General features: G+C 44.7%; 1 protein-coding gene across 2 annotated transcripts in view; it reads left to right on the top strand.

Annotated features, from left to right (window-relative positions):
• Window positions 1–14,755, top strand: part of LAMA1 (laminin subunit alpha 1) — a 177,003-nt gene that overhangs the window by 118,217 nt on the left and 44,031 nt on the right. The window contains exons 31-39 of one of the 2 annotated variants that reach the window (XM_051851430.3): window positions 1,969–2,055; window positions 2,340–2,533; window positions 3,451–3,593; window positions 7,406–7,495; window positions 9,166–9,277; window positions 11,004–11,166; window positions 12,898–13,108; window positions 13,303–13,419; window positions 13,545–13,708. In XM_051851430.3, the coding sequence (XP_051707390.3) occupies window positions 1,969–2,055; window positions 2,340–2,533; window positions 3,451–3,593; window positions 7,406–7,495; window positions 9,166–9,277; window positions 11,004–11,166; window positions 12,898–13,108; window positions 13,303–13,419; window positions 13,545–13,708 (1,281 nt within the window). Of the gene's footprint in view, window positions 1–1,968; window positions 2,056–2,339; window positions 2,534–3,450; window positions 3,594–3,745; window positions 4,195–7,405; window positions 7,496–9,165; window positions 9,278–11,003; window positions 11,167–12,897; window positions 13,109–13,302; window positions 13,420–13,544; window positions 13,709–14,755 lie in introns of those variants that run through there. The other variant, XM_089305317.1, reaches the window with a different exon arrangement.

The raw sequence follows: 14,755 nt of genomic DNA, 5'->3' as shown, positions 1-14,755 counted from the left end.
AAAGCATCTTGTTGGTACTCAGAGTTAGAATGAACCCATTGGAGAAAGGATTTTAGGTTTTGTTTGTTTAAAACTAATTGTCCCAACTTAGGGGCCCCAACTCAGTGTGCATAGAGATAAATTGTTATCAATTTTCTGAATAATGATGCAAAAGTATTCACTTTCTATTTAAGGAAATGGGTTTAGAGCTTATATATGTTTGGTCCTTAATTAGGTTCTGTAATGTTACACAGTGATAAAATTGGGACTAGTTTCCACCTTGTGCGGCTAGAATCATCTGAATGCAGAAAAGGACTAGAGATTTGAATACCAATGGGTTCTCTTTGGTGATTCATAAGTAACTTTTTTTATTGCTTAGAATATTTGGGAAGGCGTTGAACACAAACAGACCAGATGCCAACTCTTTAGAGTGCTAAAATGAAGGCTTCTTTTCAATATTTTTTTGACTCTCCTGTTTTATTGTCCCCAGTAACTCCTGTTTGGTTGTGAATCCCAAAGGAAAGACACCATGGACACACCGCACTTGAAAACGATCAAAATCCTAAAACTTATTGTTTCCATTGCTTTTTGTGTGTGTGTCAAATCTCTATATAAATTTAGACTTCATTTCATTTCCCCGGTCTGTGCTATTGAAATATTTGTATGTGGGTATAAAAATGAGTGTGTTCTAGCATTGCTTGTACTCATAAGAAATTGGGGTAAAACTGAAAAAAATCTACTTGGAGAGGATTGGTTATATACGTTGTGATATGTTCCTAAAATGAAATGTCCAAACACAGAGAAAGGAGCATGGTGCATCTGTCAGTTCAGAGCTGTAGAAAAGGCCAATGGAGGCATGTGATTGACCATGCCATGTTGGAGAAAATCGTATCCATGTAGCTCTCCATATCCTTAACTATGCTTGAGAAATGTTGGGGATAATATTGCACATCTCTCACTGATTGACTGTTTTACCTAATTCATCAAAGAAAGGTTATACTCCTCCCCAGAGCCCACATTAGTAAGTTAAGAGTTGCACTAGAGATTGTGGGGGTGTGTGCTCTGGATCAGAGAGGCCATAAAACACCTTTGCCCCCCCCCCCCACACCTTTTTTTTGTTTGTTTCCACTGAAGTCTGAACCTTTATTGTTTTAGGAGGGAAAAAGTCCTCCATGGCATGGGGCTGACAACCATGCTAGAAGCCTCTCCCTACTAGCTGCATAGGAACTCTATGACTCCAGTAGGGTTTTGGTGTTTTTCCTGTAGTTTGCAGGTACCCGGCTTAGCCTCTAGATGGTGCCTTAAGAATTTAAAATGTGGAGGCAGAAGGTGCTAAAAAGAAAAGAAGCAAGCTGAAGCCTGCGAATCCGCATCCTAGTCCATTGTTGAACTTCCAGTGGCTGTCACTTTGCATCTTCCAGCCTGCCACGGCTCCCTTCCTACCTTTAGGTCTAGTTGCACCTGCCTCCTGGCTTTCCTTGCCCTGGCTGTCTTCCTTGCCACTCTCAGCAGTTGGTTAAATTCTGTTCGTCTGCCTCTGCTCAGCCCTCTTCTCCCTGCTGTTTCTCATATTGGCGCAAGCTCAGGCCCCTTACCACCCGCTCGGCCAGGTGATTGTCTGTGTACATCCCAGAACAAGAGCTTTTCTAGCTGGGAAGCTTTCTTTGGGAGACTAAATGAGTTACAGTCCTCAGGGTTGCCTTTCAGTGAGGGGTTCACATGGCTGTCACTGGCCAGGGGTCTCATGAAGATCTTTGGCATTCATGATAGGTTCGTAATCATACTGATTTCATGGTCGTTTTCCGTCTTGATGTCCAACAGGTTGTAAACTCTTAAAAAGCTTGTCTGATCATCCAGTGTAATCCCACAACTTCGGGAGTAGTATCCTAATAACTTTGGGTGTATCTTAAGAGTAATAAGTAGTAAATAATTAAGAAAGGCTTGAAGTTTTAGATCTGAAAATGCAAATAAAAAAGTTTTTTCTTCCAGTTTCAGTCCCACGTGCGTCTTGGAAGGTGATGGTGACCTGCGCTGTGATGCCTGTGCCCCAGGCTATGAAGGGCAGTATTGTGAGAGGTATGTCGTGGAGTCATCACAGGGACACGGTAGGCACGTCCGCCTTTATAAAGCAGCAGGCATACTTACTATAATGATTTGGGAGTCCTTATCCATTTGGATGCACACGACAGATCTGGGACCTTGGTACTCTTCCTAAACCAGATCTCCTGATCTGAATGGACTTGTGTGCTTTGTGGGACAAATGGCAGAAATGGTCGGATTCTTAGGGTAAAAGCTAGTTTGTGTATTTGCTCGCCGGTGTGGATGCCTCTGTCTATACCCGCTTCTCTTCCTTCCTGCAGGTGCTCCTCGGGCTACCACGGAAACCCTCGGATGTTGGGTGGCAGGTGCCGGAAGTGTGACTGCAGCCTGCATGGCTCTGTTCACAGCGACTGTGACCGCGAGTCGGGGCAGTGCGTCTGCCGGCCGGGGGCCACCGGGCTGCGATGCGAGCAGTGCGAACCCCGGCACGTGGTGCTGGAGAGCAGCTGTGTCTGTGGGTTTCTCCCTGAATATCTGAAGACAGATTTTCATAATCCCATGTGTTTTCTTTTTTGGGGAAAGAAGTGGTTATGACAGCAGAAGCTCCTATTGCATTTGATATTTTATTATTTTAACTGAGCCCAGGTTGCTAGTGCTTGTACCAAGCTGAGCCTGCAGTGGTGTCTTTTCAGGCTGAGGCTGAAGGTTCTGGAAAGCCAGACCTTATTTCTCCGGTGCTAAGTACAGGAACTCCAATGTCATAGGTTAGCTGTGTTCGTGTCTCCCTTATCCGAGCCAAGGACCAATCAGCACTGGGGAGCAAACAGCACAGTGGGGTTGTCGATTGTGTGGCCCACATTTCAGCATGGCTTCAGCTCCTGACTGTCATGGAATTTTTGCTTCTCAGTGGTTCGTGGAGAAGACAGGAAGGAGCGTGAGGACCGTGGCATTGGCAAGCTTCTTTGCTATTGTTTTTGCATTTGTTACAAAGCCCCCCAAAATCTGCTGTTCTCCCCAGTGTCCCTCGTTTGTCCCTTGCTGAGGATGTGTCTGCAGACTCTCTGAGGAGGTGACAGACCAGGCTGGGATCCAGTGCAGTTGCTATGAGTTAAAGATGGGCTGAGGCTCCTAAGGGTTGCAGCGGGATAATGGAGCGTGCCAAACCGGGGCCCCTCTTGGGCTCGGCTGGGACCAGGGACGTCAGCCCTCTGGTATGAGTCAGCATCCTCATTTGGTAATAGGGGCTGAGCATTTTCTTGTCCTATCACCCATCACTCAGTGGAAGTGAGGATGCCATCAGGGCTGGTCCATGGGGGTCATGGAACGTTCTCTGCCCATCTGGGTCGTGGTGATGAAGTGGCTCACGGAGCCCTGTGGGACCATGGGCAGGCGGCTCTGTGTTAACTCAGATTCTGTTTTCCTTGTCTCTAGCTTGCGATGATGAATGTACAGGCGTGCTGCTGGATGACTTGGATAATGTTGGTGACGCCATTCTTTCCGTGAACCTCAGCAGCATCATTTCTCTCCCACACGGAATTTTGTCAAACCTGGAAAATACAACTCAGGATCTCCGGGTAGGTGCTGGGGGTATGGAGGTGGCTGGAAGCGTGTGTCATGGAGAGGTAGGGTCGAGGGCATGGGGTTAGGAGCCGTGCTGTCGGTCTGCCTCACTTCCCTCTTGCCCGCTGGGAAGTTTCAAGTCTTGAAACCTCTCCTCTCACCCAAGGTTTCCCTGTGAAATTGCACGGACTACTGAAGAGCTGCTCCGTAGAGGCCCTCCTGTATGGGGGTGTTTCATAAAGTTCATGGAACATGGAATTAAAAGATAATGTGGGGTATAGCGGGTTAAGCCGCTGCTTGCAATGCCGTCATCCCGTATCTGAGTGCTGCTTGGAGTCCTAGCTGCTGTGCTTCTGATCCAGCTCCCTGCTAGTGAACCCAGAAGGCAGCAGTAGATAGCCCAAGTGCTTGGGCCCCTGCCACCCATGTGGGAAACCAGATGGAGTTCCTGGCTCCTGGTTTCAGTATGGCCTAGCACTGGCTGTTGTGGCCATTTAGGGAGTGAGCCAGCAGATGTAACATCTCTCTGTCTCTCTGTGATTCTCTCTCCCTCTCCCTCTCCCTCTCCCTGTCTCTCTCTGTGTGTGTGTGTGTGTGTTACACTGCCTTTCAAATAAATAAACAAGTCTTTTGCAGAAAAGAGATAATGTGCATTTTTCTGTGAACCTTATGAAGACCCCTTGTATATTCCACCCCTTGCCCCTTGTTCTGCCTTTTGGAATAATGCAGCATCCACTCTCATTCCTCATTAAGACAGACCTTTATGTATTTGGAAACAGCTGTCCTAATACGATACCAGAAAATAAGTCTGGACGGTAATGTCGGCGTATAAGGGTCAGCATTGTAGTACAATAGGTTATCTGCCAATTGTGATGCTGGCATCCCATTTTTTTTTAAAGATTTATTTATTTACTTGAAGGAGTTACACAGAGCGAGAAGGAGAGAGAGAGAGAGAGAGAGGTCTTCCATCTGCTGGTTCACTCCCCAGTTGGCTGCAATAGCTGGAGCTGCGCCGATCCAAAACCAGGAGCCAGGAGCTTCTTCTGGGTCTTCCACATGCGTGCAGGGACCCAAGTACTTGGGCCATCTTCTACTGCTTTCCCAGGACTTAGCGGAGAGCTGGATCTGAAGAGGAGCAGCCAGGACTCGAACCAGCACCCATATGGAATGCCGGCACTGCAGGCAGCGGTTTTATCCATTATGCCACAGCGTCAGCCCCAGGCATCCCATTTTGGAGCACCAGTTTGAGTCTCAGCTGCTCAAGTTCTGATCCAGCTCCCTGCTAATGTGCCTGGGAAATAGGCAGAAGAAGATGGCCCAAGTACTTGGACCCCTGCCATCCACGTGGGAGACCAGCATGGAATTCCTAGTTCCTGGCTTCAGCAGCCACTGGGAAGTAGAAGATTCTCTCTCTCTCTCTGCCTTTCAAATAAATAAAAATTAATTTTTTTAACTTTTATTTAATGAATATAGATTTCCAAAGTACAGTTTATGGATTACAATGGCTTCCCCCCCATAACTTCCCTCCCACCCGCAACCCTCCCCTTTCCCTCTCCCTCCCCGCTTCCATTCACATCAAGATTCATTTTCAATTCTCTTTATGTACAGAAGATCAGTTTAGCATATATTAAGTAAAGATTTCAACAGTTTGCACCCACATAGAAACACAAAGTGAAAAATACTGTTTGAGTACTAGTTATAGCATTAAATCACAATGTATAGCACATTAAGGACAGAGATCCTACATGAGGAGTAAGTGCACAGTGACTCCTGTTGTTGACTTAACAGATTGACACTCTTGTTTATGGCATCAGTAATCGCCCTAGGCTCTTGTCATGAGTTGCCAAGGCTATGGAAGCCTTTTGAGTTCACCAACTCTGATCATATTTAGACAAGGTCATAGTCAAAGTGGAAGTTCTCTCCTCCCTTCAGAGAAAGGTACCTCCTTCTTTGATGACCTGTTCTTTTCACTGGGATCTCACTCACAGAGATCTTTCATGTAAGTTTGTTTTTTTTTTGTTTTGTTTTGTTTTGTTTTGTTTTTTTGGCCAGAGTGTTTTGGCTTTCCATGCCTGTAATACTCTCATGGGCTTTTCAGCCAGATCCGCGTGCCTTAAGGGCTAATTCTGAGGCCAGAGTGCTGTTTAGGACATCTGCCATTCAATGGGTATGCTATGTATCTCGCTTCCCATGTTGGATTGTTCTCTCCCTTTTTTATTCTATCAGCTAGTATTTGCAGACACTAGTCTTGTTTATGTGCTCCCTTTGGCTCTTAGTCCTATCATTATGATCAGTTGTGAACAGAAATTGATCACTGGGACTAGTGAGATGGCCTTGGTACATGCCACCTTGATGGGATTGAATTGGAATCCCCTGGTATGTTTCTAACTCTACCGTTTGAGGTAAGTCAGCTTGAGCATGTCCCGAATTGCACATCTCTTCCCTCTCTTACTCCCACTCTTATATTTAACAGCCATCACTTAATAAAAATTAATTTTTAAAAAACCAATAAAAGTCAATGGTATGTGGTGTGGGTAGGTGTGCATTGTGGTGTGTGTATTTTGTGTGTAGGTGTGCCCAATGTCTCTAGTTGTGTGGTATGTGTGTGTGGTGTATGCGGTGTGTGTGTTGGGTGGGGCTGGCTCAGTGATCCAGTCTTGCTGACTGTGGTCCTTTCTCTATAATGGCAGAGGAGGAAGGTTATGAAATCCCAAGGGATATTTTTATGTTACTTCTACTCCAATGGCAAGCAAGTTTTTGAAAGATGAGAGGTCATGTTTAGCTTATGTTATACTCCTGTGGAACTGTAGTCTTCTTACTGTTTATTTGTTGAATATCATGATTAGTGGTGAATTAACCCTGGGAATCAAGAGTGGATTAAAATTGTGTCTTTGTAAAAACTGCTGACGAGAGGGAGGGAGGGAGGGGGGATGGAGGGGAGCAGGGGACTGAGGGAAGTGTGGCTGTCTGCTTGGAACTGTACCCATGGAATGCATCAAATCTGTTCTCTTTATATTAATACAAAATTCAAAAAATGAAGCAATTAGAAAAATAAATTTCTGTTTATACTGAAAATTTTTTTAAATAAAGGAAATATTTAAATGTATTTTCCGATTGTTGCATACACAATAAATAAATACTATTTACTGGCAAATTGGGCCTTAGGCATGTAACTGTATTTTAGATGTATTGAGTGGGATAAATACTTGATTTAAACTAATTTTGTATGATTTTCTGTCATTTAAATTACTTTTCCATTCCTTTATGTAACATTTTGTGTTTATATAAGGTATTCCTCAGAGGTTAGGGGTGTGGACTCTGTTATTTCTCATTATTTACCAACACCGTGACTTTGGGCAAGTTATCCTAAACAGCAGTGTAACCACTCCATAGACTTGTTATAAGGTTTAAATAAGTCAAATAAGAAAAGAAATTAGAAAAGTGTTGGCAAAAATTAAGCACTAAATTAATACTTTTAAAGGCCTTTATTAAGTACTATTGTATGCTGGCCTGATATGTGTTTTTTAGGTGCTGGTGATTATAATTAAAATTTATATGACTCTAAGAATTGCAGCAGTCTCAGATTCTGCTTAACACACCAGATTTTAAATTGATGTCTCTATAGGAAATGTAATGCAACCGATGACAGTGTGGAATCAGGTAGCTGCAGTCAGAATTTAAGTAAATATCATCTGTTTTATTTTTTAATGGCAATTTCCAGGAAAGAATCTTTTATGTGAGCCACAAAGGCAATACCAAGTGGTTCTTGGTTAAGAACCAGAACATTTTACTTTTAAGTGTTGAAATCGGTGTCCTTTCTTCTCAGAAATCTTTATTAAAAGAAAATGCTCAGAAGGAACTGGCCAACAGTGAACTTGAAGATGTTGCACAACACACGGACGACCTGCAAGCGGAGGTAAATTCTTTCCATAGAGGCTGTTCCCGAGCCCAGCCCCGTGAGCCACTGCCGGGGTGGCCCGGAGCTCCACTCCCATCAGATCTGGCGGACCCAGGCTCCAGGAGCTGGGCTCCCACTTCTTTATCTCAGGTTAGCTGCAGCACGGCCAGCTTCTGTGGTTTCCAGGGAAAAGGCATCTGTAATGAGGAATCAGCCATTCGCTTTGCTGTCTTCCATTGTCTGCTCCGAACCGAGGGGTAGGGCCAGGATGAAAAGATGGCTGAGTTGTGGGCCTGAGTCCAGCTGTTAAGCCAGGGGTGGGGAACTTTCTTTCTGCCCAGGGCCATGTGGGCATTCATAACATCACTCACTCGCAGGCCATACCAAGTTATCAACTTAAAAATGAACCTGCTATATACTTATTGAATTTCGAATTCCTCTTGTGGTTGATGTGGCAGGGCCAGAATGAATGATTTCACAGGCCTTATACGGCCCCTGAGCTGGACTTCCCTACTCCTGTGTCAAACCTTGGTTGGGACAACCCTGGCCCACTTCAAAGTGCCTGCGTTTGACTCCCCAGATTCTCATCAGCCATACAAATGAGTAAGGTTTGACTTCTGTATTCAGTATGTAGTCATGCACTGCCTAAAGATGTGTTAGAATGACAGGCCACCTGACTGACTCTGGTCCCACAAGATTACAATGGAGCTGAAAAAATGCTATGGCCTGGTGACAAAATGTCCCAGCACAGTGCATACCTCACATGACTGCCCTGCACTGCCCGGTGTATAACAGTCTAATAACATATGGTACATTGTACTTGATTCCATGTGACTAGGTTACTGGCTTATGTGTTCACTGTATTGCGCCTTTATCATTATTTGGGGGTTACTGTAAAATAGCCTACCATGCTGTGCCGTCAGCAGCCTCATGCATCTCATGAGTCCCGAGTGCTGATGGCTGGAATAATTTAATTGTGTGTAGTTTAATCTCATGTTGTTTTGTTTGCCATGATCCTAGGAGAAATAGGCCTATTCTATACCCGAGTGAGCGTCCAAAAGTTCATGGAAAATGGAATTAAAAGATAAATTTATTTTTGTGCCAAAGAAGTTGCAAATCCAAGTGTATAAATGAGGGCTCTTCAGAAAGTTCACAGAAAATGCATATTCTGAAAAAACAACACATAGATTTCAAGATTTTGGGCACCAAGATGAATTTTTAATTCTGCTTTCCATGAACTTTTGGAAACGCCTCTATTTATAGTGTATTCCAGGTGTACAGGAAGCGGGCTGTGGCATGGAGGTTTGTTTAAGGCACTGTGTATGACAATCACACAATGGCAGCATCTCCTAACGTGTTTCTCAATGTGCCCCTGACTGCCTGTGACTCCTGACGTGAACGGAGGCCTTCACAATGTAGATGCTGGGAGAATCATCCCTTTGGTGGTGGTCCGTTAGGCTGCGCTTGGGGGAAAACCGCATCCTTTCTCACTCTGGGTGAACCATGTATTATTTCATTAGCCACTTAGTCAATTTCCAACCTAGAAATATTAACCTTGGTGTGCATGAGTGTGCATATTTACTCTGCATTCTGAATCATATTCTGTTGCTTAGCAGAGATAACAGCTGGAATACCAAGGCTTGCATATTATTTGAAGTCACTAACCTGAGGCCTGATTTTTCTGGCAGCTCACCAGAGTGTTAACAAGTAGCCAGCAGGTGAACAGGGCAACTGAGAGAATCCTCAACGCCAGTCAGGACCTGACCACGTTCATTGAGAGGCTGCAGATGGACGTCACAGGTAGTGTGGGAGGGGCCTGGGCTTAATTGGTAGAGTCACGTTCACTTTACTAAATGTACAACTAAATGTGTCTTGCACTGGGCTTCGTAGAACCAAGTGGCTGGAGTATTTCATAGTTTAAGGATCCTGAAATGTGCAAGCCATAGACTTTAAAAAAAAGATTTATTTATGTATTTGAAAGGCTGAATTACAAAGAGAGAGAGAGAGGTCTTCCATCCACTGGTTCACTCCCCCAAATGACTGCAATCACTGGAACTGGGCTGATCCAAAGCCAGGACCCAGGAGCCAGGAGCTTCCTCCAGGTCTCCTACCTGGGTACAAGGGCCTAAGTAATTGGACCATCCTCTGCTGCTTTCCCAGGTACATTAGCAGGGAGCTGGATGGAAAGTGGAACAGAGGGGACTCGAACTAGCCCACATGTGGAATGCCAGGATCGCAGGTGGTGTTTTTACCCACTGTGCCACAGCACTGGCCCCAGGCCATAGACTTTTACTGAGAGCTTTATGTATCGTATTTATGTATCTGTTTACTTTTTAATCTCTCTGTTATGTCTATCACTTGAATCCTTACTTCCCAAAGCACGCTGTGATAAAGCTGATGTGGTACCCCACAATGCATTGGCTCAGAGTAGGTGCTGGTGGGATCTGGGGCTGCAGTTTGGTGCCAGAGAATATCCACAGTACAGGGGGCCTACAGGGGGCCTTCAACCACTTCATGGAAAGTGCGGATTTTTTTTTTTTTTTTTTTTTTTTTTGACAGGCAGAGTGAACAGTGAGAGAGAGAGACAGAGAGAAAGGTCTTCCTTTGCCGTTGGTTCACCCTCCAATGGCTGCCGCAGCCGGCGTGCTGCGGCCGGTGCACCACACTGATCCGATGGCAGGAGCCAGGTACTTATCCTGGTCTCCCATACGGGTGCAGGGCCCAAGGACTTGTGCCATCCTCCACTGCCTTCCCGGGCCACAGCAGAGAACTGGCCTGGAAGAGGGGCAACTGGGACAGAATCTGGTGCCCTGACCGGGACTAGAACCCGGTGTGCCGGCGCCACAAGGTGGAGGATTAGCCTAGTGAGCCGCGGCGCCGGCCAAGGAAAGTGCGGATTTTGATAAAACTATGCATGGACTTCAAAAGGTATTGCACCAAAATGGACGACTTTAATTCCATTTATCCTCAGACTTTTTAAGTCCCCTCTTTTTAGAGCACTTATGGCTTTTAGTGTACTATTTTCAGTTTTCTGGCTATCAGAAACAGATTCTTCCTTTTCTTTATGGATTGTAGTATAAGGATTTAAACAGTACAGAATCCAATGCTAATCAGATTTTATAGAGCAAAAGATAAAAGATTATTGGGGAAAATGTTTAATCTAAGAGTAGTATCAAGTACTAGTGGTTTAGTCAGGCAGTGAGTCTTTATTGAGAAACTTCAATGTGCAAATGTCTACAAAGTACAAGGGAACACTCGGGTAATCCTGATGGACCCAGTCCGTGACCTTTTGGAGTTTAGGGAACCTGGAGAGATTGACCTTGAATCAAGCCATACTGCCAGGTTGGTGAGTGTTTTGTTAGAAGATGTCCAGAGTGCACTGGGATGCAGAGGGTGGCCTGGCCTTGAGGTCCAGTCCAGCTTAGGTGGCCAGAACAACCCTCACCAAAGAAGGTTCTAGGTTTTTCCCTCGAGTACTGTCCACTTATGAGAGACTGACTAACTGACTGATGGGTTTTCTCCATAGAAATTCTTAAGAAGGCAACAAATTTAAATCAGACCTGGGACGAGGACCTCCAGCTCCCCAATTCTACCCTTCAGAGTATGCAGCGGGACTTGACGTCCTTGCTGGAAGCCATTTGGAGAAGACACTTCACGCACTTGCACCAAAATGCCACCCTGGAACTCAAGTAAGTTCCCAGCACCACCAGGAAGAGGGCGCTGCAAGAGAGAAAGTGCTCCCCCTGGGATGGCATGTCCTAAGAGAGGGGGCGGGACCCTGCTGTCAGGTGAACATCGGGTGCTGTCCCTCCCCCCGCAACTGCAGACCAGCGTGATCTGTGCAGTCAGTATCATTTGTCTTCATGCTCTCGTGCAGGGGTTTCTGCTTTCTTTGTGTGATTCTGGAACACTTCCACCCAGCACAAACAAAAGAGCCTCATGGTACTGTATCTGTTATAGATCAAGTATAAGGCAGTTAACTTTCGTAGAAGAAATGTGGTCCGTGGCTACTGATGCCATGAACTGTAAGACAGGTGGACATTTTGCCAGAATCACTCAGCTCACCTCTTCAATCCCTTGTTGAAAGCTGTGATGTGAAATGACACAGAAATGACACACAAGAATGGTGACATAAAAGGAGCTTGGAATTCCCTGTCAGGGCTTTTTCTTAGTATTTTCACATAGTTCTTACTGGGGGTAATAATACACACTGCCTTTCTGCTACGTTGTGATGAATGTCTTAAGTATTATCTTATTTTCATTCATTTAAGAAGGGGGGAGAGAGAGAGAGAGAGCACTTCCATCTGCTGATTCACTCCCCAAATGCTTGCAGCCTACATGGTCACAGGCCTACACAGGCCAAAGCCAAGAGCCAGGAACTCCATCTCAGTTTCCCATGTGGGTGGCAGGGACCCAGCTACATAAGCCATCACCTGCTGCCTCCCAGGGTGAAGGTTAGCAGGAGCAGAGCCTGGACCTGAACCCAGGCATGCCAAAATGGGATGTGGGCATCCCACAGAGCATTCTAACTGCTGGGCCAGACACCTGCTCCCCAAAATGATTTAAATAAGCAATTTGATAGCATAAAAGTATATAGGAAAATACTTGATTTTCTAAAAATTGCCTCTATCAAATTCTATCTTTTGGCGATTTGAAAGTTTTACAAAATCTATATCTTAATTAGCTGCATACACCCTATATATCATGCAGATAAATTGATGAACTCATAGCAAATCACTGAGTAGCCTCTTTACACTTTCTTACCATATCATCATGAAAGATTGTAGGGCCTGTGCTTAAGTACAGAAGGTAGCTCCGATTTTCTGAATCCAGTTTCACTGAGATGCAATCCTTTTAATTCCATGGCTAAAATGCATTAGAAGTTTGTGAACAAATACAATTTGTTAAGGATAAAATATAAATCTGCTATACCTGTAGACTTCCTTGAAAAATTGTTTCTATTCTTAAAACATTATAACATAGCATGAATGATTTCAAGAAGAAACTAAGGGAGGACACTTGGTACAGCAGTTAAGATGCTGTCTGGGATCCCATACGGGAGTGGCTGCGTTCCAGTCCCAGCTCCCCTCCACGACTCCAGCTTCTGGGTAATGCAAAGGATGGCTCAGGCAGTGAAGTCGCGGCCACCCACTGGTGAGATGTGTGTTATGTTCCTGGCTCCTGGCTTCCTCCTGGCTCCGTCCCAATCATTGTGATCATTTAGCAAGTGAACCAGTGAATGGGAAATCCTTTTGTCTGCTCGTGTCTTCCTCTCTTTCTCTCAGATTCTTTAATAAATAAATGCATAAAAATAAACGAGAAACTAGGTATGCCTAAGTGAAAATTCCTTCCGTTATCATGTCAGAGAGCTGAGCTTTGGTGTTCATTAACATACTGTGTGAACCATTTGTATTTATCAGGGCTGCTGAAAGTTTACTGTCCCAAATTCAGAAAGCTTTCCAAAAGCCACAGGAGGAGTTGGAGGCGTTAAAAGCAGCAGCCAGCCGCGTCCTTACAAAGCACCACAATGAACTGCAGGTGGCAGAAGACCTTGTGCAAGATGCAGAGGCCAAGACCAAGGAAAGCAGCCACCTGCTGCTCATTGTCAAGGCCAACCTGAGAGAATTCAAGGTGAGTCTGACTAGCTCTCCCCTGCACAGTTAGAGCTGGCAGCCCACTTCTCCAGTGTAGGAAGTATCACACTTCTTACAGTGTGAGGTGTGAGTACTCATGAGTGCTAACCTCCGCATGTAGCAACAGGCACCCAAGTTCAGCAGCTGACTTGCTTTTGCGAAGCATCCTCCCTATGTGATTATTTGCTACAGGATAAAAAGCGACATGTCCGAGAAGAACAAAACTTGACCTCAAAGCTAACTGCCCAAGGAAGAACACTGATAGATGCTGCCACTGCACATGCAGACACTATGCAAAATACTCTAGCCGTAAGTTACAACTTGCATGGCCGCGTTACATCTTCCAAAGAATCCTCACACACTTCGTCTACGTGTACACACATGTGTTATGAGAGCAGTGCGCCTATATTTACAATATTAATTCCTCCATGCAGCAATTAGAGAATCTGCAGGATGAGCTACTTCTGTGGACTGCTAAAATCAGGCACCATGTTGATGATCTGGTCATGCAGATGTCCCAAAGGAAAGCCCTTGACCTTGTCTACAGAGCTGAGGACCATGCAGCTGAGCTCCAGAGACGAGCAGGTGCTCTGGCCAGGTTAGTGCACAGGCGTGTGGGAATTGGAGAGGCTGTGATCTCTCGATGGGAGCTCGGCAGGACAGCTGTTTTCATCTCTGTGTTGAGTCACTGCTCATCCTTTGTGTAAAAATGGGGACTTCTGTATTGGGATCAGGCAAATCGATTCTTCCCTTGTCTGCTACATAATTTACCATTGGGCCTGAGTATGTGCTGGGAAAATGCATCTGGCGCTGGATAGGAATTAAAGCAAAGAGTGTGCTACAGTCTCAAGCCATCAAGGCTTAAGTATCGACTGAGTGCTCTGCACCCTGATAGGTTGCATGTAGGGTAGAACAAGGAGATTGTCTCGTTACAGATCATGCTTTTTTGGAGCTTATGACCTGGGTGGGGGATGGTTGATATTATAATGATTATTCTTTGATATTATTAATTTTGGCTCCGATTCATTGGAAGCACCTTTAAACAGGAATCAAACTTTAAGCCAGTGCTTCCCAAACTCATCTGCACATTGATTGGAATGACCAGAAGAACCCTAGTGAGCACTGATGATCCTGTCTCCTCATCTCCTGCCCTGACTCAATGTTGAGACTTAGTTGGCCTAGGATGTAGCCTAGACTTGGCAATTTTTCCGAAAAACTTCTAGCTGATACTGATTTGCAGCAAATATGGGAAACATGGTTTTAGGTATTATCAGTGATTTACACAATTCTGAGTTAAGTGGTAAATTTATTTTTAAAATGTGTTATAAATGATGGCTGGAAGAAGTGAGAATATGCTGACATGAGTGGTTTTTGTGTGGGTATGTGTTATAGAAGGGAAACAGTAAATATCTCTCCTTTTGAGAAATGCTGCCATGAAGGATTAACTCATACAACAAAAGCAATTAAAATTATATGAGACAGAATATTGCATAAATTACTTGCTGAGTTGAATACTGACAGGTACATACACCATAGGGATCAGTCATATGAAATGGAGTTAGGTACTCAGCTTCTCTCTTTTCATCATTCACCAAAAAAGACAATGATATTTGGCTCTACATAGAGCTAGACAAAAATCTTTATT

This window comes from Oryctolagus cuniculus, chromosome 10, assembly GCF_051225735.1.
Source record: "Oryctolagus cuniculus isolate XC-2025 breed Fujian yellow rabbit chromosome 10, ASM5122573v1, whole genome shotgun sequence".
Lineage (NCBI taxonomy): Eukaryota > Metazoa > Chordata > Mammalia > Lagomorpha > Leporidae > Oryctolagus > Oryctolagus cuniculus.
Note: the sequence above shows the minus strand (reverse complement) of the source record. Positions and strands in the feature narration are given on the sequence as shown.